The 25,728-nt window shown below is 39.8% G+C and overlaps 1 protein-coding gene and 1 long non-coding RNA gene across 5 annotated transcripts in view; one reads left to right on the forward strand and one right to left on the reverse strand.

The window, feature by feature from the left end:
• PARD3B (par-3 family cell polarity regulator beta) overlaps window positions 1-25,728 on the reverse strand; it is a 1,834,390-nt gene that overhangs the window by 1,371,459 nt on the left and 437,203 nt on the right. For all 4 annotated transcript variants that reach the window (XM_033945029.1, XM_033945028.1, XM_033945030.1 and 1 more), the window contains one exon: window positions 13,749-13,920. In XM_033945029.1, coding sequence (XP_033800920.1) covers window positions 13,749-13,920 — 172 coding nt within the window. The remainder of the gene's footprint in view (window positions 1-13,748; window positions 13,921-25,728) is intronic.
• Window positions 1-25,728, forward strand: part of LOC117360742 — a 121,240-nt gene that overhangs the window by 59,335 nt on the left and 36,177 nt on the right. The window lies entirely within an intron of this gene.

The following is a 25,728-nucleotide window of genomic DNA, read 5'->3' on the forward strand; positions in this document are numbered from 1 at the left end:
CACTATCTAGATCAGCGTTCTTCAATGCAAGGCTCGGGGGCCAATGGCACCTCCTGGAGACCTCTGGAGTTGCTCTCATCATCATTTTGGCTTTTTTTTTGCTACGCTCTGCCTCTCTACTCAAGCTCACAACAAAAAGTGGGAAATGAATGGAAAGAAGAGCCACAAGCTTGAAGGAATTTGGCATTTCTTAATAGATGACGATAATATTGTTTATGGTTTATTGAAATCTTCTGTACTGTTACTAATGACTGGGTAGTCAATTCAGAGCGGTTTACATTAGCTTCTATAATGGTGTTACAATAATGAGCTTCTCTAATGGTATTACTATATTTGGAAATGCCCATGACTGTGAAGATATACCCAATAAAAAGTTGGAAAGTGGTCTGGTGGGGATGTTATCGACATACACTAGTTAGCAGTGTTGTAGCTCTCCTTCAGCTCATTAGGATCCATATTGGTCCTGACTTAAAAATTAAGAAAGACCACTGGTCTAGATGGTCTCTAATGGGAAAGATATTGAATGATTGTTATTGTTCTTGTCCAGGTCTCACCACATCTGGGTAGTTAGAACCAATGTTTCAGCCATCATACTATGGCTTTCTTCAGGATATACTGTGAGGTCTGCAGTTTGTTCTTATATATAGTGGCACATTGACCTCACTGAGAACAGGGAGGTCCACTGGTCACAAATTTGAATTTTGGTGCACAAATTTGAATTTTGGTGGGAACGTCTGTCATACGATTAGATTTGAGAACACAAAAGTCCTGAAAAAAGAAAACCATTGGTGGTTAAGAAAAATCAAAGAGGCAATAGAGATAGCAAGACACTCCAATAACTTCAATGGAGATAAAGGGCTCTCCATAAACAAAGCATGACAACTGCTCAAACCATAAAAATATAGTATAAAATGAACTAGGGCCGAGGAAAAACGTCTTCTCCCTCCATCTAAAAGTTTCCACTACCAACCCTTTTTTCTGTCAGAATTCAAAGAATGTGACCACAAAATTCCCCACTATAATCTAAAATTGTGTCTAATGGACGTTCCTGCCAAAATTCAAATTAGAGAATGACACGGGGACAAATTTTTCTCCATCCTGCAGGAACTCAATTTAACCAGTCCGTCCACGTGAGTTTTGTTGCTGTCCCTTCCCCATTCTTGTAAGCTCTGCCTTAACCCTACAAGCCTCGAACACTTATGGTTTTAAAGTGTTTGAGGCTTGTGCAGATGAGGACAGAGCTTGCAGGAATGGGGCAGGGACAGGAAAATAACTCACCAGGATGGGAAAATGAGTTCCCGCGGGGATGGGGAAAAATTTGTCCCTGTGTCATTCTCTAATTCAATTCTGTGGCCAACGGACCTCCCTATCCTTAATCAGGTCAGTGGACCCACTATATATAATGACAAACTGCAGACCTCAGAGCATACCCTGAAGAAAGCCACAGCGTGATGACTAAAATATTGGTTCTACCTACCCAGATGTGGTGAGACCCAGCCAACAGTAACAATAATGACACCAGCCACGGAAACCGAAGAGAACAAGATTTTCAATAATTGAATTAGCTTTACAACTTAGGTTTCACAATGCCAAACCAAAACCTACAAATGTTCATAAACATACTCTGAAGTTTCAACCAATCAGGTTTGCATTACTGAGCCTGAACATCTTATGTATTCAGGGGGACAAGCGCACTTTGAAAATGTAAGGTGCTAGACTTACATAGTATGTTTAGACTTGTAAAGAGGTTTTTACTGTTACTGGCCCATCTACTAATTTTACTTCTTTTAGAAACAGGCTTTGCTATCATTCAGAAAAACAATATTTCAGATTAATTTGTTTTCACAAGCATTTTCTTAAAGTGTTCTTAAAACATTTACTATAGGATTTTGCAGTTAGTATCATGCTTGACTTTTGGTTTTTTTTGCCTTTTTCAAGATTCCAACAAAATATTTTTATGTAGATTTTAGCTGTACATTTTTCTATTTTAAATCATTTTTTAATACATTTAGGGCTCCTTTTACAAAGCCGTGCTAGTGGTGTTAACGCACGCACCGGATTATTATGCGCTAGCCAGAAATCTACCGCCTGCTCAAAAGGAGGCAGTAGAGGCTAGTGTGTGCGGCAATTTAGCGCACACTATTCCGCACGTTAAGGCCCTGGCGTGGTTTTGTAAAAGGAGCCCTTAGTTTTAACAACTTTGTAACTATTATGTCAGATTGTCTCATTTGTAGGCATATTTTGCTCACAGAATTGTACTTGTCAGAGAGCATCCATCCACTCAAAGCCTTCTTCTCTGTAGGTAAAAGTGTGAACTGATGGTTCTTTCAGGTAGTGTGGCAAAAGGAACTATTGACTGCAGCTGCTCTTTGTACCATCTTCAAAGCTGCCACTCTAGACAACTGCATAGTCTGGCACACAATTAAGCTGGCCCATCAGACCTCCTCACCACAGTGAGCATGATCACAACAGGCAACTACAGTAAAACGTAATGCATAGCCTCCACAGATTTCTTCAAGATTAGGAAAGAGATCTATAAGATTCTCATCTCCAGCCAAAACAGCACAGAGCAAAAGAATGAAGAGTATATTAACTCAAGCTAGACATATATTTACTCAAATGAATACACTGAAGTAGAGTTACTACATAATAATTAACAGAAAAATGTACAAGGTTATGAGATAGAAAACAGGCTTCTTCTATGCTTAACTTCTGTACAATCAAACCCTTAAGGAAACACAACAGGATAAACCCATGACTGCAGTGTGACTTGTGACTCTAATGGAACCAAATGACCCCAGCTTGCTCAGTAATTTCAGCTGAAGATACCACGGCTGCTAGTAAGTGGAAACTGTTCAACACTTTGTAGCTGGAATTCAAAAGCACTGTCAGCAGCAAAACGTGATACTCTGTATTAGTTCTGCTGAATGTGTAGTGCATCTTGCCTAGGATAAGATGCCAATACTTAACTTAATGTTATGGGCACAGCAGATGCTGAGATGCTGTGGTATAATGAAAGGTGTGCCCTCCCCCTACTCACTTATTTTTTGTGTGGGGGGGGGGAGGACATGCTATAAAAGAAATGTTTTTTATGAACATGTAAAAAAACATTACCATCTGTTTCTCATGCAATTAAAAGAAAATTAAATGGTCCAACTCAGAAACATTACTGCATTTAGCATATCTTCTACCTGTAATTGTTTCCATTTCATCTTGTTTGAAAATCAATGCAGAATATTTAATGAAATAAAGTAACACAGTAAACCATGAATGTACTGTACATCTCTTACATCCTTTCCACTCCCATGATATCAGCATCATATTTCCTTATATCTACCCCCAGCATCAGCTACAATTCAATCCAATCTTCCCTGTATGGTTGGCCAAATTTTCACAGAAAGCCTAATGCTCTCTCACAGCGCACTGGCTAGCAACCTCTCTGCTCTAATACATATGTGGGGGGAAAGAAGGAATCAGCAGTATTAATGAGGAAATATGTTACTTTTTAAAAGGAGTCATTTATTTTTCAACATTTCTAGTTATTTTCCACTTAAATGTAAGAAAACCCAAACTAAATTTAGGTTAAGAGGAATTGAACGTTGCATCAGAGCAGAACAATGCCTATTTCCTGAGAACCATGAAATTCACATTTTAGAAGGATCGATGACAATGTCATATCTTCCTACAGTAATAGATATAGTTTGTTACCTTCTTACTGTGAAAGAAGGGATATAATTCAGTAACTGACAGTGACACCAAAAAGCATTCCTTGGCATTGAATAGATATACCACAGGCTGGGAACAGAGCGGGAACGTCTGGAAGGAGTGGAAATGTGGTGGGCAAAACTGAAAGGAGCGATTGTAAGGGCAACAAACCTTTTTGTTAGGCAAGTAAGTAAGAGGAAAAGAAGGCCGCTTTGGTTCTTTAAAGTAGCAGCTGAGAAGGTAAGGAATAAAAGGTTAGCTTTCATAAACTACAAAAGATCACAGAAAGGAAGACAGGCAAAAATATCTGCAAAAGTTAAGAGAGGCTGGTCGAGTAGGCAGGAAAGCAAAGATGCAAATGTTAGAAAAAATAGCCTACACGGTAAAACGGGGAGACAAGACCTTTTTTTTAGATATATTAGTGATAGGAAGAAGTGTAAACGTGGCAATGAAAGGAATATATAGATGCTGATAAAGGGTGTCAGGTCAAAACCGTGGAACACAAAGGCGCACGCCAACAAATGAGCGCAGCGCGGAGGCGCGCGCCGATGAAAATAACTGTTTTTAGGGGCTCCGAAGGGGGGGCGTGGGGGGAACCTCCCCACTTTACTTTATACAGATTGTGCCGCGTTGTGGGGGCGATGTGGGGGGTTTGGGGGGTTGTAACCCCCCACATTTTACTGAAAACTTCACTTTTTCCCTAAAAACAGGGAAAAAGTTAAGTTTACAGTATAATGAGGGGGGTTACAACCCCCCAAACCACCCACAACGCCGCCGCGATCTGTATTAAGTAAAGTGGGGGGCTCCCCAACAAAACCCCCCGTCGGAGCCCCTAAAAACTGTCATTTTCTTCGGCGCGCGCCTCCGTCTTGTGCTCAGTTGTCGGCGCGTGCCTTTGTCTTCCGCGGTTTTGTCTATGAACCTGATAAAGAAAAGGCCAAATTGCTTAACAAATATTTCTGTTCTGTGCTCACGGCTAAAGCGCTGGGAGCGGGACCACAGAAGACAAACGTGAATAGGGATGGAGGAGTAATAGACCCTGATCAACTTTCAGAGAGTTGTGTTCATGAGGAGCTAGCTAAAATAAAGGTAGACAAAGCGATGGGGTCAGATGGTGTACATCCGAGGGTGCTGAAGGAACTTAGGGAAGTTCTGGTAGCTCTGCTCACTGACCTTTTCAACAAGTCTCTAGAATTGGGAGTGGTACCGGACGACTTGAGAAGGGCGGATGTGGTCCCTTCTCCACAAAAATGGAAATAAGGAAGAAATAGGGAATTACAGGCTGGTAAGTCTGACTTCTGTGGTAAGCAAATTAATGGAAACGCTTTTAAAACAGAGAATGGTGAAGTTTCTGGAATCCTATAGATTACAGGACCGGAGACAACATTGATTCACTAGAGGTAGGTCTTGTCAGACAAATCTGATCAATTTCTTTGACTGGGTGACCAGAGCATTGGCTAGAGGATGTGTACTAGATGTGATGTATTTAGATTTTAGCAAAGCCTTTGACAGTGTTCCACACAGACATCTAATAAATAAACTGAGTGCCCTTGGGATGGGTCCCAAAGTGAAGGGCTGGGTCAGGGACTGGTTGAGTGGAAGGTGACAAGAGGGTAGTGAACAATGGAGATCACTCTGAGGAAAGGGTTGTTACCAATGGTGTGCCTCAAGGTTCTTATCTTGGGCCTGTTCTTTTTAACATTTTTATAAATGATATTGCTGAAAGGTTGTCGGGTAAGATTTGCCTCTTTGCAGATGATACCAAAGTTTGCAATACAATAGACACGTCGGATAGGCACATGGGATCTCTCAGAGAGAGAAAGAGATAATGGTTACTGCGTATGGGCAGACTACATGGGACATTTGGCCTTTATCTGCCATCATGTTTCCATGTTTCTAGAAGCCATGGATTGCCATGGTCCAATGTATAGCATTAAAAGGTCAATTATTACCGTAATTAATCTTAGAGCCTAATGCAAGATCCATGGTGTGTGACAAGAATATGGAATAGTAGCACTTAAGTGTGTGAATATAACATTCACAAATGTATGTGCTCTGTGCACGCTAAGCACTATTCTGCAAATTAAGAGCCAGATTCCACAAAAGGATGACTGTTAATTGCAATCTTACTGTACTATGCTTGATAATTTTGTGTGAAATTGATAAAAAATAAATTAAAAAAAAAGATGATTGTTAGCTGCTGCTAGGTGTCCTAATCGCAGACACCTAGCAATACCTCATTTTGGGAAATGTGCACAACCTTTTTTTAATTGGCGTAGTAATTGGTCATGCAGGTTTTCAGCCAATCATAAAAAATTTCAGTGTCGAACTCTTAAGATGCCTAGTGATGCCTAAGTGGAGGAACCCTCTGACACCCACCCAAAAAATAGACATGGTTAGGGGCAGAAAATATCTGTGGTTGACTTAGGTGTCATTAGGTATCCATGTTAGGTGCTGGTAATTAGGCCCAATAAAGCCTAATACAGGTGCCTACCTCTAGAACAACTAAGCACGCCTAGGTACCGCTACATGGGCTTCTATAAAGGGCACCTAGTGGTTGATTTACAACTGCATCAAGCAGCACCTACACTGGAGGTGTGCTTAGGTGCCGTTTATAGAATCTAGCCCTAGCAAGAGAGCATATATGTGGGCAGAGCATGGACAGATCCCACATTTACACATATCATTTATAGAATACTATATGTTACATACTAAAATACAATATCTAAGCAAGCACATTTAAGTCTGCCACTAACCAGGCATACGTGCTCATGCCTAAATGCAGGAGCAAAATGTCAACTTACAGTCTACCCACACCCAAACAATGTGGAACAAATTCCTGGACTTCCAAGAGTTAAAATGGTGTAGTTTATTAATATCAATTTCAAATCCAAAGGTCACAGTGTTTTATATGTTTATGTGTTTTTATATGCTTGCATTTTAAAGGACCCCTGAAGAAGGCAAATATTGCCGAAACACAGCCCATGTAGGGTCTGGTCATTAGATTACAGCAAGTGACTTTATTTCTCTGAAATGTGTTTGGCTTTTGTATTTGAAATTGATATTAATAAACTACACCATTTTAACTCTTGGAAGTCCAAGAATTGGTTCCACATTGTTTGATTGTGGATATTTTGTTTTTTTGTGGTACCAAGGTCCATTGCTATGGGAGTCAGGACTGTTCCTGTGACGTTGACCACCCCACAGTGTCATTTGTTCTCAAGAGAACTTACAGTCTATTCCAGGGGTCCAAAAATCTAGTCCTTGAGGTCCATAACCCAATCTGGTTTTCAGTGAATATGTATAAAATCTATTTGTATACAGTAGAAGCAGTGTATGGAAACAGATCTCATACATATTCATTGTGGAAATCCTGGAAACTAGGCTGGATTGTGGACCTCAAGGATTCTATTACAGCAACTGGGTACCCAGACACCATTATAGAACAGTGCTTAGAACCCAACATTTTGCTGTATTTTGGCATCTATTTTTTGGTACCATATACCAGGCCTCAACAAATTTTCAATCTAGGAGCCAGTCCCCCAAATTAGGAGCCAGCAGCTGAGCCCTCTCTTGCTTCTCTTTTCTCATACCTCCAGTATTGTCCTCAGTGAAGTTAGGTGAGGAGAGATGGAATACCCTCCCAGATCAGCAGTAGCTTTTTTACTCCCTCAAGGCTCTTTTCCTAAATTGGCTGAGGGCAAAGAAATATTAGGAATTCAGTTCCTTAAGATGCCTATGCCAGTCTCCCTTTCCAAAGCATGTTGTCAGCTGTGTGACAGCACCCCGTTGATAGGTGAAAAGAGGCAACTGTTTTGCATATCACAATAGCCTAGGTCCCTACCTGTTTCTCTTGCTTATACCACCTACCTCTAGCCTTCGCCCAGTCTATCTAAACCCCGCCCCCCCCCCCCCACACACACATACACAAACATCCTTCAGTCAGTCTCTCTTGTTCATACATCCCCCAGCCTTTACTCAGAGCCATATGCTCTAAGCTTATTGTGCCAGTAAGGTTCAATTTAGACCCGTTGTAGCCAGTCTAATGTGCAAGCTATTTCAGCCTCCAATGCACAAAAGGGTTCTGCAAGGCTTTTATTGTTCGTTGCAGCAGCCACCGAGAATCCTAAGCAAATGCATAACAAGCTCATTAGTATTAAAATGAACACTCCATGTAATACACAGATAAATTTACCAGCAAGTTTGGGAACTTCTCAGTGGAGCAGTCTGCTGCACATATGTGAGATAAATGGTCATGTGTGTCTTTTGTATGTATATGTGTCCCAATTGTCCACACATAACAGCTGAGTCCAAAGTCACTATGGAACCAAAACAACAACAAAAAAAGTCTTCATCCAGCCTCTCTCGCTCACTCATACCCCCCCCCCCCCCCCCAATCTCTCTCTGTCACTGTGACCCTTTTCCCTCACTTTGTGGGCAGTGGTCCCAAAGGAAAAAGCAAGCATCTATTAGCCCACTAATATGCAGCTTTCTATGTAGCTTTAAGCCATGCAGTACAGCCTGGTTTCATAGTTTTAAGTCCTGCAAGACTTCCTGAATATTCTGTATTTCATGGCTCAAGCTTAGATAGATCTGAATTATGGCACAAAAAAGAAAACATATTGTTTGGGGCAGCTCTACAAAAACAAAATTCAGGGGAATGAAATTCCAGGTGTCAGCATGCATTTTTTAGGCACCATGGTGACCTGATGCTTGAGATTTGTCTAGCCTTGCCCTACAAAAAATTGACTCCTTTATATTTATTCTCATTTGTCCAGTAACTAAGGTGGTCACTTAAAAGACCAGAATATGTTTAGAGGGGCATAATCAAAATAAACATCCAAGTCCGTTTTGGACCTAGGGTGCTAGTCGCCCAAAGTCAGCAGTGTCCAAAGCCATTCTCGAAAAATACATCCCAAATTTTTTTGGGGGAAAATCGTCTACTTCTACGTCCAGCCACTTGATTGACCAGATCGTTAGTACGCCTATCTTTATACTACATTCTCATCCAAAAAATTGTTCAAGTCTGAAATGCCTAGAAGAAGACCTTTTAGATGTGGGAGAGGGCCAGCAAAGTGATAAACTGGCCACCCAGACATGGTAACAGAGTAGCGGGGCACCTTACAGGGCACTGCTGTGAACTTCACAAAAAGGGTGCCACATAAACATCTCACCACAGCTCCCTTGCAGGTCATGGTGAGCCCCCCAAAACACCCCCAAAACCTAACATACCCACCTGTCTACAACCCCAATAGCCCTTATGGCTACAGGTGCCACCTATATGGCAGTCGAGTAGGGTTTTTGAGGGGGTTTGGTGGACTCACATTTTCCATCATGAATGTAGTGATTACAGTGGCTTTTGGGCCTGGGTCCTCCTCTCTATGATTCACTAGCCACAACCCAGACTACTTAAGCCACCTCAGTGCAACGCTACTAGGCTTTCCTATGCCAGGTGCTTATGTTCTGGAGGCAGGTATATATGTTTTTATTCTGATTTTTATGGCAGTGTGGTGAAGGGGAGTCAGTAATCACTGGGGGAGTGTCATGCTCATGATTCAAGACAGCTTGTTATTCTACTAATTGAAAGTATTTACTTGTCTAGAGAATACTACAGAAGACATAGGAGATGTAGTAATTATTCATTAGAGGGGAACATTGAGCTGTCATTCAAATTACAGTACAGCAATTTGAAGTACAATACAGTTGAGTTAGATACAAGTAGATTGGTGCAATTATGTTATGCAGAGTTTAGGAAGGGAGCTCTTGTGGTTTCTGGAAGGGTGAAATGCTATGTGGGTTGCTGTGGAAGAGCATACTTCTAAGTATTGATTGAGTATATGATCTCAAAAAGTAAAGTCTTCAGTTGCCATCGATATCTGGGGTAGTATAAAGTTCTGTCTTGATAATAATTGGAAGATTGTTCCAGGTCTTGGTGCCAAGGTTGCTGAGTAGTGAGTTAAATATGTGCATGTATTTTATACCTTTGGGAGAGAGAAGAATCAGTTGAAATATTTTAAGATTTCAGGCTGATACTGACCAGGAGTTGGTGAAAAGGTTTATAAGTGGCTCTGTGGAGATCACATATAGGATGTGGAAGATTACACGATAGTTTGAAGGTGATACAAGTGTTAAAAGGTAGCCAGTGCAGTCTACTGTGGTAAGGTGAGAAGGAATCATATTTTTTTTCAGTTTGAATATTAGTCTTATTGCTGTATTTTGTATCAGTTCTAGTTTGTGCTTAAGGGTAGAGTTAATGCCAGCATAGAGAGAGTAATAATAGTCTAGTTGGGATTACACAATAATTTGTGTCAGTATGGCAGTGATAATCATGGAAGAAGGATCTGATTAGTCATAGTTATCTCATGCTATAGAAGGTTTTTTTCCATAGGTTGGAAATTTGGTGTTCATAAGATTAGGCAGAGGCAAGGCTAGGTATCTTAATTTCCAATCAATGGAAAGTCAAAATTACCATAGATACCTGTACTGTTGGACAAAATAGAGAAAAAGTCAAAATTATACAGAAAAACATTGTTAACTTGCTTTGCATGTAATTAACCTGAATCTCACAATTCAGTGGAAGCACCACCATTAAGGAAACTCACAGATCCTGTAAGAGTCACAGAAGCATAATGGGAACAATATCCAGTGGGCATGCACTACAAAGATAAGCTGGCAATTTAAGTCATATATGTTTATGCCTAATATTTGGTCAGATAAGAAGATTCCTCAGCCCCTTTAAATTGACATATTCAATAAAAAAAATTTAAGTTAAAAAAAATACTGCAGGCTAAAGATATGTGGCTAGCTTATCCAGATATGTCAGGCCTATGATATCTGCAGCTAATGTCAGTGTTATCTGGATAAACTTTGAACCCTGTCCACAGAACATCTTACCCCTCCTTTTCCTGTATTAATTTATTTTGGGCAGAGATCAAATTGTCCAGCTAAAATTATCTTTAAACTGGCAAGAAGGCTTTTGTTTGTTTTTGTTTTTAATTTAATGACTTACATCAGGGGTGCCCACACTTTTTGGGCTTGCGAGCTACTTTTTAAATGACCAAGTCAAAATGATCTACCAACAATAAAATAATTAAAAAAAAACCATAAAGCACACTGTACGCATAGAATATGTTAATTATCATTCCTATTCCAGGGTTTTTCAAAGAGATCAAAGCAGATGACTCTATGCACTATCACCTCAGTAACAACCATACAAAAATAGACAAATATACCCCCTTCCCTTTTTACTAAACCACGATAGCAGTTTTTAGCGCAGGATGCTGCGCTGAATGTCCAGCGCTGCTCTCGACACTCATAGGCTCCCTGCGCTAAAAACCTCTATTGCGGTTTAGTAAAAGGGGACCTTAGTGTAAAATATAGACAGCAGATATAAATTCAGACACATTTTGATCACTAAATTTAAAATAAAATCATTTTTCCTACCTTGTCTGGTGATTTCATGAGTCTCTGGTTGCACTTTCTTCTTCTGACTGTGTATACAATCTTTCTTCCCTTCTTTTAGCCTGTATGCTTCCTCTCCTCCAGACCTCATTCCTTCCCCCAACTTTTCCTTCCTCTTCCCTGCCCTTTCTTTCTCTCTGCCTCCCTTTCTTTTTTTTCTGTTTCTCTTCTTTCCTTCTGTCTCCCTGCCTGCCCTTTTTCTTTCTTTCTCCCTGCCCTCCCCCAAGCCACTGCCACTGCCATTACCATCGGGGACCAGAACCCAAACGCTACCAATAACAGGCCCCAAGCTCTCCCTGCTTTGGCCAACCAGCATTCCTCTCCCCAATGTCAATTCTGCCGTCGGGAAGAGGAAGGCTGATCAGCCCAAGATCGTGATAAACCTATTGGGGGAAATGCTGCCGGGTCCTGCCTTCGTGGAAACGGAAAGTAGGCAGGACCCGGCAGGAAGAAGAACAAATGCTTCACTAACTTGTCTCCCGCATTAGCCCGTAGCGAACGCTTGATTCAGGGCTCTCAACATGTGCGTGCCGGCTTCCCTTCTCCCCCCCCTGGACATAACTTCCGGTTTCGGAGGGAAGAGAAGAGAAGCCGGCACGCACACGTTAGAGCCCGGAGCATAAGTTGGCTATGGGCTGAAATCTCCAAGCTGGTTTTTTTGGGGTTTTTTTAATGTTCAGCAGCGGCAGATGACAGCTGGGCGGACCGCCCAGCTAAAAGGCCCTAGGGAGAACACTGGAGAGGAAGGCTGATCGGCCCATAGATCAGGCCGGCAACACGAGTCTATCACAGAGCCCGGGATGGGCTCCGCGATCGATTCACGTTGCCTTCCTGAGCTACTGGTTGATCGCGATCGACGTATTGGGCACCCCTGACTTACATAGTTAGCACCTGATGCAGACCATGTAAGTCCTTATGAATATCAACCTCAATGTTTTTCATCAACATTTTAAATAAGGATGAGACGTCTACATTTGGAACGCTAGTGTCTATCAGGGGCGCCCAAATGATCGATCGTGATCGACCAGTAGATTGTAAAGGTAACGCGAGTCGATCGTGTTGCCTTAGCAATCTTGTTCTTCCTGCCTCCCCAAGCCAGGCTAGGCGCATACAAGCGCCGGACCCACAAGTCTTCACCTCTGACGTCAATTCTGACATCGTAGAGGAAGTTCTGGGCCAACCAATCGCTGCCTGGCTGGCCTGGAACTTCCTCTCCGGTGCTTGAACGTGCCAGGCCTGGCTCAGGGAAGCAGGGAGAAATTGGTATGGTGGCTTGGGGGGGCAAGGAGAAAGAATCAGGGAAGTACAGAAATCGGCGTGATGGTTTGGGGAGAGCAGGGGGAGAGAGGAAAAAATACAGGCAGGCAGGGGGAGAGAGAAAGAAAGACAGAAATAAAGAGGAGGCAGGGGGAGAGAGAAAGAAAGAGACAAAAAGAACAGGGGAAGGGATAGAAAGAAAGAAATATTGGATTTGCAGAAGAAGGAAGTGAAACCCGAGACTCATGAAATCACCAGACAAAAAGGTAGGAAAAATGATTTTATTTTCAATTTAGTGATCAAAATATGTCTGTTTTGAGAATTTATATCTGCTGTCTATATTTTGCACTATGGCCCCCTTTTACTAAACCACAATAGTGCTTTTTAGCGCAGGGAGCCTATGAGCATCGGGAGCTGCGAGGGGCATTCAGCGCAGCTCCCTGTGCTAAAAACTGCTATCGCGGTTTAGTAAAAGGGGAGGGGATATATTTGTCTATTTTTGTATAATTGCTACTGAGGTGACATTGCATATTTTAAAGTCATCTGCCTTGACCTCGGAAACCCCCCCCCCCCCCCGAATACAAATGATAATTAAGATTTTCTCTGCATACAGTGTGTTTTGTGTTTTTTTTAAATTTTATTGTTGGTAGATCATTTTGACCGGATATTTTAAAAGTAGCTCGCAAGCCAAAAAAGTATGGACACCCCTGGTCTACATAATAGAAGTTCAAGGGAAAGGAACTTGATATATTGCATTTCAGTGGTTACAATCAAAGTAGTTTACATATTATATACACTGGAGTTCTCCTTGTCCTTACGTAGAATAGGCCTGGGTTTGGCACATAACTATTACAGTGCACAATGTGTGTGTGTTTACTGTGTGGCATTTGCTGGTGTGGAGATCAGCGTGTCACGAACGTTAACACTACTCTACTGTGGCTATGCCCTGTCACACATTGGCATTAGTGACGCATTGATCTCTATGTTGGTGGACACACACACAAACACATATTGTGCAGTAATAGTCATGGTGACCTACATCTCTAGGTACTTATTTTGTATTTGGGGCAATAGAGGCTTGCCCAGAGTTGCAACGAGTTACAATGGGAATCGAACCCAGATTCTCAGGCTGCTGTACTAACCACTAGGTTCAAGCAGTAGTAATAGCACAAATTTTAACAAATAAAAGAAGATATGCTCTAATATTGAAAATAAACTTATTTATTAACAAGATTTTCCATTAACCAAAGTTTTGCTCACATTCAAGTTTAAGAAATAAAAGCTTGTCAGTACAAGAAGCATAAATAAAATGATTAATGACATACCTAGTTTAAGAGCAGAAGGTGTGACTTCAATCTCTCCAGTAATTGGTTGAAAGGCTGCTAGTTGGGCTGCTACCTCCGTCTCAAATGATTCTGGACTCAGTCTTTCTGTTATGTTACCACTGATGCTCTCAGGCTTTTGATAAGGCCCTTGTTCATCATAGATTGCAATCAACTGCAAGAAAAAATATATACGAAAGGTAAGCACCTAATTTGCATATTGCAAAACTACTTTCCTAAGCTGAAGACAACATCAATTAACTGAGGATAATATACTTCCAAATCATTGGATATTTTATTGTTTATTATACCATCCTATCTGCATTGCCTCATACACCAGGAAGGAGCGCGGGGGCTCCTTGATACTATCCATTATTGGATTGGCTGCTGCAGAAAGATGAATCTAAAATATTTAGGACCTCCAGAGCCTTAGTAATAAAGAAGGGAAATTCCTCTCAGTGAAATATTCTGCTGAGGGATAATTCACCTCCTCCAAGGACAATTTCCACTCCTCCTGAGCCTCTGGCAAAGGATAGGATACTGACCTTATTGACAAGCCCCCTTCTGAAACAGGGGGTGAAAAGGGGAGGCAGGGCTTATCTCCACAACTGTATCCTATCTCCGTTTCTTAGATGTGGAAGGACCCTACTAATGGAGAGGAGTTTGAAGAAGAAAAGACAATGCAAATGAGGTTCAACGTGGATAAGTGTAAAGTGATGCATGTCGGTAACAAAAATCTCATGCACGAATACAGGATGTCCGGGGCAGTACTTGGGAGTTCTGATCGACAAGTCGATGAAACCATCCACGCAATGCACCGTGGCAGTGAAAAGAGCGAACAGAATACTAGGAATGATAAAGATCGGAGAAGGTTATCATGCTGCTGTACCAGGCCATAGTGCGCCCTCACCTGGAGTACTGCGCCCAGCACTGGTCGCCGTACATGAAGAAGGACACGGTACTACTTGAAAGAGTCCAGAGAAGAGCGACTAAAATGGTTAAAGGGTTGGAGGAGTTGCCGTACAGTGAGAGATTGGAGAAACTGGGCCTCTTCTCCATTGAAAAGAGGAGACTGAGAGGGGACATGATCGAAACATTCAAAAACTGAAGGTAATAGACTTAGCAGATAAAGACAGATTGTTCACCCTCTCCAAGGTAGGGAGAATGAGAGGGCACTCTCTAAAGTTGAAAGGGGATAGATTCCGTACAAACGTAAGGAAATTCTTCTTCACCCAGAGAGTGGTAGAAAATGGAACGCTCTTCTGGAGTCTGTTATAGGGGAAAACACCCTACAGGGATTCAAGACAAAGTTGGACAAGTTCCTGCTAAATTGGAACATACGCAGGTGAGGCTGGGCTCATTTAGAGCACTGGTCTTTGACCTGTGGGCCGCCGCGTGAGTGGACTGCTAGGCACGATGGACCACTGGTCTGACCCAGCAGTGGCAATTCTTATGTTCATCAAATATGCCTGGTGCATTAATAAATTCAAGGGGGAAAAGGTACCTGCACAGATAGAAGAAAAAAATACATGAAGGAGGATATGCTGAAGCAGATGGCCCCACAGAAATAGAGGCAATAGAAGTTAATTCAGAAAGGGAATAAGCACTACAAGAATCCAAAATGGCCACTACTGTAGGAGTAAATGAGAAGCCTGAAAGGAGAGCACACAGAGATTTATAGGGCCTGCCTTAATCGATTCACCATGCAAAAAAAATGTAGCTGCTGGTAGGTGGACATAAAGAAATAGTGTTTAAAATGGTCAAAACTCCGGTTAATATAATTTTCTGTGTATACTTGCCATGGTCTCAAGAGCCACATAATATTCAATGGTGGTCCACATTTGGCCCATAGGCCACAGATTGCCCTTCCCTAGGCTAAAGTTATCCATTTTCCCTAAACCTGTATTAATGGAAATGACCTTAAATACATAAGATAACAGAAGTTGTTGATTGTATTTTAATAATGTTAAGAACAATGGGATCCAGGAAGTAGAGAATGACATGGTGACAAAATTGATCACAGTTCCCATCCCCGCGGATAACCGTGGGAAACCATCTCCATGTCATTTTTTAAGGAAAGAGGGAAGAATCACAGTAAGAATGGTCACAACCACTGACCATCAAGCCTTGCGTTGAAGAATGTGGTGTAGAAGGACTGAGGTTGAGATAGACACTAAAAATAACATGGGATAGTTATCTACGGGGATGGGAACGGTGATCAATTTTGTCACTGTGTCATTCTCTCCCAGGAAGCTAACATTCTATATAACAAATACATACTTCTAATAAAAAACTATCTAACCAAAAGTACTAGCACAGCAGCATAAATATAAGCTGTTTATTCAGAAGACCAAATAACAGCACTGTTGATAGGGGAACATTGTTTAATTAGAATAACATTACAGATTTCATTACTTGTCAATCAAAACAAATACCAAAATGAATGGATATGATTATGTCTATGTAATGAGCTAGCCAAAGCAAACTGCTTGTTCACTTGCAGTATGGCAGAGCAGTATAAAAAAAAAAAATGGAGACTGCTTAATTAAAAACTTCTGCAATCCTGTCTCAGTATCTCAGTATGGAGAGGAATAAGATCTTTACAGAAAAGTTAAAATAACTTGCACATGCACATTTAATTTATAAACCTATGGACAATGATACAATTTCTATCACTATTATAGTACCATGGATGATCTTTTATTTACCCCTCCCCCTCTTACAAAACCATACAAGAGGTTTTAGCGCCAGCCAGTGCACTGAATGCTCTGCGCTTCTCTGACGCTCATAGGAATTCTATGACTGTCGGAGCAGTGCAGAGCATTTGGCGTTCTGTCTGGCGCTAAAAACCTTTTGTGCGATTTTGTAAAAGTGGAGGGGGGGCGTTAATTTGATCTCCCATGAACAATGAAATTTCATTATTAGCTTTTTCTTTTCATGAGTGATTTTAACAAGTAACCCCCCCTCCCTTTTTATGAAGCCACATTAGCATTTTGTGTGTTTTTTTTATCACCGGCTGTGGTGGTAAAAGTTCCGACACTCATAGGAATTCTATGAGCATTGGAGCTTTAACCACCACAGCTGGTGATAAAAAATGCTAATGCAGCTTCATAAAAAGGGGGTAAGTATGATTGATTCATTCATTTGTTTTAACATTTTATAGTCTAGGGGACAATAGTATAAAAAATATGAATTTTTTGGGGGGAGGAGAAATTTCAAAGTGGTAGCTACCAAAAGGAAACTGACTGTTCAAAAATTAGTATAAGCAGTATTATGAGTCCATTTTGGATTCAGTTGTTAGCAATGTAAGAAACCTGGCATGTAAGAAAAACCAAAATTAACCAACCTGAAATAAAAGTTCAGTTTTTCCAAGGAACCCTTTATTTTTAACAGCCTGCATGATTTGCTGGTTGTTTAGAAATCTATATTGTTCTATGCTGTCCCCTCAGTGCATTGCAAGTCATACTATATTAACAAATATAACACTGAAGTTTTTTTCTCTTCAAAAATTTGTGTTAAGAGGACACATAAATACAATTATTAGTTTGCCAAAGCATGCAGGAATAAAAAGTTCAATTTCTTTGGTGAGAACACTATTGTAATCATCAAATCTAAATTAAGTTTCATGATTAAAGGTGTTGATGACTACAACAGCAGGCTGCCAATATTAAAATAAACAAATGCTGTAAATTCAGAAGAAATACTTGAATTTAAAAAATTCACAGTAGTTCTCTCTGAATAGGTAAATAAATTCCATATAATTAGAACTACCACATGCCAATAGTAAGTGTTATCTAAATCAAATTATAGTTCATCCAGTGCTAGGATCCACACCATAGCACCTTGGTTCAATTACAGACTATTCCTAACTATAAAAACACAATCAGAGTAAGACTACCCGAGTTCTCTTTAAGTTTCTCCTTTGCTTAAAATTTAGATTATGCACAGTGAAAAAGCAATCTGACATAGCAAAGTATTGCACCGAATTCTACAACTTCCAGATTCTACTAAAAGTCCCTATTTACTAAGCTGTGTTAATGTATTATTTTGGCAATTAACACAAGTTAATTGCAATTCCAGTGACTCAAAGCCAGATGCTCTAAAATTGTCGTTAAAATCCTGTGGACCGCTGTGGTGATAGTAAATTGTCCGATTTGAAAACAGTGATTGATGTTCAAACAACTGTGCATGCAAATGAGTTTTGCAGAGTTCTGCCATAATCCCGAATCCAGTCAGGAGAAAGCAACTAACAAATGCACAGAATAGCTATGTTGCCGGGTTGCATGAGTATCAATTACAGGTGTGCCCTTTTTGTAGTGCATCATTGGTGCATGTCATAAGAGGGTTAGGGTGGAGAACTAACAACAAACCATGGAAATGTGAAAATGTAAGATATATAGTAAAGCCTTGGTTTGCGAGCATAATTTGTTCCATAAGCATGCTTGTAATCCAAAGCACTCATATATAAAAGCGAATTTCCCCATACGAAATAATGGAAACTCAGACGATTTGTTCCACAACCCCAAATTTTTAATACAAAATACTATACATACTTGTATTGCAAGACTTCGTTCGTTTAGAACAGTCACTACACTCTCGCAGCTTCAGAGAGAGAAGAACCATCGGCTCAGTTGTGATGATGTATACAGTATGTACTTCTATTGCAAGACATTACTTGTATATCAAATTAAAATTTTATAAAATGTTTTGCTTGTCTTGCAAAACGCTTGCAAACCAAGTTTCAATGCTACAGGCACTCCTGACCTGTCGCTAAATTTGAAACACTAAAGGCTGAGTCTTCATTTTGTGCATTATCTGGGCATCAATTGAAGCACTCATTTTAATATTGATGAGCTCATTGTAATCCATTTACATACAATTATTGGAGGTTGCTACAAACCATGGAAAAGACCATGATTAACCATGGAAATTGATAGCTGAAGCCAATTAAAATTGGTTTAGCATGGATCATTAAACTCATGGTGAGTTTTGAACATATGGGCCTTAGTGCACAAAAAAAGGGTTGTCAAACTATAATCCTATTAGTCCACAACCAGCCTGGTTTTCAGGATAACCCTCATGAATATGTATTAAATGTGTTCATTAACAACTGTGAATATTCAATTATTCGTATATGAAAACCTGACTGATTTGCATACCTCCAGGATTGTAGTTTGACACAATGCCATAAAACATGAGGCGTAACATGTCATAAAATGAACTTCATTACCAAATAAATCTATTAAAAAATACAATGTACTATAACACAAAAGATTTAAGGCAGTTTGTATTAACTTTCCAGATTCAACAGGTGGCAAATGTTAAATACAATTCCAGTAGCGTAATTAACTTTTTACTGAGAGTACTGGTTCCTTAACTCTGGAGCAAATGTTCCTGGGGACAAACTAAAGGAATCAGCTGTTAACAAGATTTCTACACCACTTAGTTGCCCTAGATGGCATAATGGCTTTTGCCAGTCTGCTCCCTGCACCCCATATGTACGGATCAGAATATAAACAACCTTACAATGACCTTAAATTATTTTAAGTGCATTTATTAAACAGATCTGAAAATGCCTCATTAAAATATACCTGTAATAAAACAACACTCATTTTCATAAACAGAAAAGATTCAACTGCTCAGCAGTATGTCAAAAGCTTAAATTACCAAAACAAGAACAGGTTTCTGAACATAACTGTGATCAAATAATAATCGAGAGGGAAAGACCTCAGATTCTTGCATCAACACAGAATATGAATTCAAAGTGGTTTAAGCAGGGACAGGTTTTCTTTCATAGGTCAAAAACCTCTCTTAGCTGATTGAAAAAATACTTATAGCAAGTGAATTATGCATTATATAATTGCTCAAACGGTCAGCTGTAAATAAATTAATGCACTTATCTTTGGTGCTGATAAGAGCCCGAAGGGACCTGTTTCGCCAAGTTGTTTGGCTTCGTCGGGGGACTTTTTTGAAAACTGCAAAGAAAAAAGTGCAGTCACACACTACGTATGAACTAAACCAGGGGTAGGGAACTCCAGTCCTCGAGAGCCGTATTCTAGTCGGGTTTTCAGGATTCCCCTAATGAATATGCATTGAAAGCTGTACATGCAAATAGATCTCATGCATATTTATTGGGAAAATCCTGAAAACCCGACTGGAATACGGCTCTCAAGGACCGGAGTTCCCTACCCCTGAACTAAACAGTTGTTAAATAATTAAATAGAAATAGTACTCACTGCGTTCAGTTTAACTGCTACTGCATATCAAAAATGGCGCTGAATTCAGTAGCATTCTTTGGAATTCAGTAGTGCTTTTCACTGGTATTATCAGCTGATATATGACATCATTTGAGCTTAGATAAGTGCATTAGTTAATTCACAGCTGACCGTTTGAGCAATTATATAGTGCATAATTCACTTGCTATAAGTATTTTTTCAATCAGCTAAGAGAGGTTTTTAACCTATGAAAGAAAACCTGTCTCTGCTTAAACCACTTTGAATTCATATTCTATGTTGGTGCAGGAATCTGAGGTCTTTTCCTCTCGATTTGATCACAGTTGTGTTCAGAAACCTGTTCTTGTTTTGGTTATATAACGTTTGAGGTTTCTTTTTTTTTCTTTTTTTTTTGTATATTGTTAATTGAGATGGGTCAGTTATGGGTCTCTGATCTTTTCTTCCAACCTTGCAGGCACAGGAATAAATAAGGTACCTCTTTGGAAGGACGGGGAAAGGGGGGGGAGGATGTGAAAACATGGAATCCCATGAACTGGAAATCTCCCTTGTACAACTTACTTACTCTCAGCAGCTCTGGTATTGAGAGGGGCCATGATCAGGGATTGAACTGAGAAGGGATATATTCCCCATTATATCCCACAGGAGGTAGAAATGGGCTCTGGGCTATGTGAGCCTAAAAAAGTGGCACGGCAGCAGCAACAGGATGAGGTGACAGGAGATCATTCACAAAGTTGGAGGAAAGGGGAACAGGGAACATATTTATTTTAGTATTTATATACCACTTATAGCCTACACGTATTCAAGCATTTTTCCCTATCTGGGCTCATACTCTTATCTAACGTACTTGGGGCAATGGGCGATCAAGTAACTTGCCCAGGGTCACAAGCATGGGCTCTGAACCCACAACCTCAGGGTACTGAGGCTATAGCTCTAATCACTATACCACACACTCCACAGTGGTGTAGTGGCTATAGCTACAGCATCCTAAGGTGGTGGGTCCAAATCCCATGTTGCTCCTTGTGACCCTGAGGTTTCTATCCATTCTTTAATTTTGGTAGTGTTTCACTAACAGCTTAAATTACAAATATCTCCCCAATGCTCAATAACTCTTCTGACATCATAAGAACATTTCACTGGAAAAGGGGTGCTCATTATTTAGAGAAACAGAATGGTGAGGATAAAATCCCAAAAGAGAGTCAAGAACCAAGTATAGTAAAATTGTATTGTAAATGAAATGTACAGTGGCACCTCGGAATCCGAACGCCCCAGAACTCGAACGACTTGGAATCCAAACTTTTTTTTGTAGTAAATTTTGTCATGGAATCCAAACTCTGCTTTGGAATCCGAACACCCTGCACATTGAATGTGTGTTTGTGCCCCAGAATCTGAATGCTGCTTTGGAATATTTGTTAATACTTTACCTTAAAATCCAGTGAATTTCCTGTTAAAATTTGAGTTGTGGGACCCAGGAATGGATTAATCCAGTTTCTATTATTTTCAATAGGAAAAATTGTCTTGGAACTCGAACGCTTTGGAACTCCAACGGGGTTCTGGAACGGATAAGTTCAGATTCCAAGGTATCACTTTACTTCACTCAACTACAAGTGTTCTGGAATAAGAAATTACACTCAAAAACTGACTCAATACAGCCATGTTTTGGCAGTGATACCTGCATCAGGAGTCATGCAATCCATTACTGATGTCATACAAAAATGTAGTGAGTTGCATTTTGAGATCCAAACCATGAAAACTGCAAACGAAAGCATTTCCGACAAACTACATGGTGAGAGAAGCTGCTGGGGTTGTATGAATACTAAATTCTGAATCTGGTCTGGGGTGGAGCAATGTGTCCAAATGGGCTGGTTTTGTCCATTTCATGACAGTAATGAATTTCACTCATGTCACAGTATGTTGAATCTATCTGTTTCTCAGATTTACCCTAACATTCGTAGTACTTGCGTCATGACATAGAAACATGACAGCAGATAAAGGCCAAATGGCCCATCCAGTCTGCCCATCACAGCAACCACTATCTCCTCTTCCCCTAAGAATAGAAACACAGAAAAATGACAGATAAAGGCCAAATAGCCCATCCAGAAAAGTATGACTGGTATCCCGGCACACCCCTCCTCTACTTTGAAACTGCCTTGCAAAAAGAGAACCTCTCTCTGGGGTTCAAAAGGTGTAACATCTATAGGAAAATTATCCAGGTGTCCTTAGAAATTCTTTTTAATCAAGCCTCTGACACATAAAATGATGGTAAGATAATATTTCCATATCTTTCTTGCACATTTTCTTTGTCTTGCATTGCTTTTCTTGGTAATTTGATGATCTTTTTCTTCACACAATTCAGAGAGTAATCACTAGGGACTGACGTATCTATGATCGATGCTGTTCTGCTGTTTTTCTCTTTTACTATGTTTTTCTCTTTTCTCAACTATGTCCGGTTTCCTTGCATCCAGCTGAGTGAATCCTTGCATGATTATGATGGGGGATGAAGGGGTGTCTTGGCTGGTATTCCAAGCCCAACCCAGTTTCTGAAGCTTTTCTGATATTGTTTATCCATTCTTAGGCAACTTAATATACAGTAATTGACTTGTATAATTCTGATGCCGGTTTCAGTGAGACAACTAAAACAACATACAATTTAAAAAAAGCAAAGCATAAATTTAAAAAATGCAAACGTATTCCTACATAACTTAAGATGGCTTTGTTAATACCCTGAAGCTGCTATGGATCATCTTCTAATTAAGGATAAATAATTAAGAGCAAAAATAAAAGCTGCAACAAGGTAAGCAAAAGTCAGGAGTGATGTTTCACTGAAAATTGCTGCTAAGAGACTTCTTTTAAGGTTCCTTTGTAAAAACATTTTTTTTTAAATTATGTTTTTCTTGCTGTGTCACTAATCAAATAGTGCAATATTTGCCACAAAGCTGAATTCTTCCTTCGGTATTGCCTCTCCTTCAGGAACAGGTCAGGTCTCCCACCTTATTCGCAGTATGGCTACCAAACGAAAGACTTCAAGTGCTACCGAAAGTGCTTCCAAGAGGGAAAAAAAAGTGAAGACCTTACCCGAAAAGGTTGAATTATTGGATAGGCTACATAGAGTTAAGTCAGCCTCCGCTGTTGCTCCGCTGTTGTTCGGCATGACATTAATGAATCTACCGTTAGGTACATAAAGAAGGAAAAACCAATCTGTGAAGCTGTTGCTGCAGCTACTCCAGCAGCTGCAAAGACCTTACAAGTTGTGCGAGATACCAATCTCTCTCATATGGAAACTGTGGGTACAGGTTTGCTACAAGAGAATTCCTGTAGACTCTGTGTTGATAAGAGCAAAGGCAACGTCTTTGTATGATAGCTTGAAGAAAAGGAAAGGTGGATTGTCGCAATTCATGGACTTCTTGTCAGTAAAGGATGGTTTGATAAATTCCAGCAAAGGCACGGCCTACATAATGTGAAAGTGAAAGGAGAAGCAGCATCAGCCAACCAAGAGGCAGCTAAAGAGTTTCCTGACACCTTTAAGAAAATTATTGAACAGAAGAGATATGAACCTGAGCAGGCATTCAATGCCAATGAAACGGCTCTATTTTGGAAGAGAATGCCACAGAGGACTTTCATTTGCAAAGAGGATAAGCCAGCACCAGGTTTCAAGGCTGCAGGGGATAGACTAAACATGCTGTTTTGTGTAAATGCAGTAGGCCTTATGATAAAACCAACACTGATTTATAAAGCCGCGAACCCCTGAGCCTTGAAGGGAAAAGACTGATTGCTCTTAGATATAATGTATATATATATACCAGATGGTCATAGTTTTTCTTAAAAACTCTTATCTTGATGATAAGTAATTATCAGCCTTTTATCCATAAAGCATGAATATAATGATAAGGAATGGTTTTTACCACTGGTTATGGATAGCATTGATATGTGACAGATATGAATATCTTGAAACAAATGTGAAGACTTCCTCTATGCTCAAAGATGTCTTCATGATAGAAGCAAATAACAAGCCTTCATTCATGAATAAAGATTTCCTTGTATGAAGATTCCACAGTAGCAGAAGGATATCCTCAATCCAGAATGTTATCATATAAAAATTTTCCTGGCTTTTTATAATTATGTTTAGATGAACAGATTCTTCTAAATTAAAAACAACAACAACAACAATAGAACATGGGAGTGTGTGAAACATAATCAAGTGTTTTGGACACATATTTTTCTAAAAATAGCAAAGGACAAACTGGCCAAACATTTTCATTTCTACATCTAGAAAATATTTTTTTCAGTACTATATTGCATAGAAAATTTTCCTCCTTCTCCAGCCTCGTGTCAAATCCCAGCACTGTGCATAGCTAATAGCTTCATTGCCATGTCTTTAAGTATGCTGTGTGTTGTCTACCCAAGGCCTTGTATGCATAACTACTGCAGCTTGTGAACAAGACTTGTTTCTATGACTATTTATTTCTATAGTGCTACTAGATGTATGCGTCCGTGTACACATTTTATGCAGCTACCTTCTTTGTGCCCAGTGGGTACACAATCTAAGTTTCAAACCTGGGACAATGAAGAGTTAAAGTGACTTGCCCAAGGTTACAAGGAGTTGCAGTGGGATTCAAACCCAGTTTATCAGGATCAAAGCCTGCTGCACTAACCATTAGGCTATTCTATTTACACAGATTACACAAAAAATTGTGCACAAAAGCCAAGTTTGTCTGTGCACAAAACTTAATGCCCTACTGAACTGGCTCATTAGTAGCCTATTATAAAATTAGCCTCAATGTGGGCATGCATCTACTTAATTCACTTCCAAATTATGAATGTAGCATGTAAGACTTAAAAATTAATTCTAGACAGTTATAGTATATCGTTATTAATGATTTATGACTCAATTACTTCCAAACAAGCCCGTGAAATTTCAACAATTTCACAAGTAGATAAAACTCAAATTATCACACTTGGATGGATGGTGAAACATCACAGAATTCTTTCTTAATGTATTCATCACTCAGCTTCTAAATAGCAACTGCATTATGTGTTAATTTTATAGTAAAGTCAACCAATATAAGACCTCTAATCTTGCTTCTCCTATGCTCTACAAATTGAATTTTAGCAACTAACTTAACTCAAGTAAATCAGATTTTTACAAATAAATTAAGTCTTTCAAGTTTACTTTCAAATTATTTTTTATTAAAAACTGAATTTGATAAGAATCTTACTGGCTACCTCCTGTGGGCAAAACAGCAAGTACAGAAACTAGTTCATAGTTTGAGGAAATGAGAGTGGAAGGAAAGATAACATTTTTCTTTTAAAGTCCCAACTCATGACTGGTATAAATCTCAAAGCAAATAAGAAAAAAAAAAAAAGGAGAAAAAAATATTTCTGTTCAAAAAGCCATCTATTTTGGCCTGATTTTGTTTGTTTCACATCATGTGGTTAAGTTTGTGGCCAAAGCAAATTTTTTATTTTTTTTTATATTCTTTATTCATTTTTAAAACTTACAATTAGTGCAACAACATATAACATCAATTTATACTTAAATACATCACTTAGGGCTCCTTTTACGAAGCCACGTTAGCGGCTTTATCGCATGTAACTTTTTAGCGCACGCTAACCCTCAAGCTAGCCAAAAAACTACTGCCTGCTCAAGAGGAGGCGGTAGCAGCTAGCGCAGCCGACAAATTAGCGTGCGCTACTCTGCACGTTAAACCACTAACGCGGCTTTGTAAAAGGAGCCCTTAATATCCTATTAAACT

The sequence above is a fragment of the Geotrypetes seraphini genome, chromosome 5, assembly GCF_902459505.1.
Source record: "Geotrypetes seraphini chromosome 5, aGeoSer1.1, whole genome shotgun sequence".
Classification (NCBI taxonomy): Eukaryota; Metazoa; Chordata; class Amphibia; order Gymnophiona; family Dermophiidae; genus Geotrypetes; species Geotrypetes seraphini.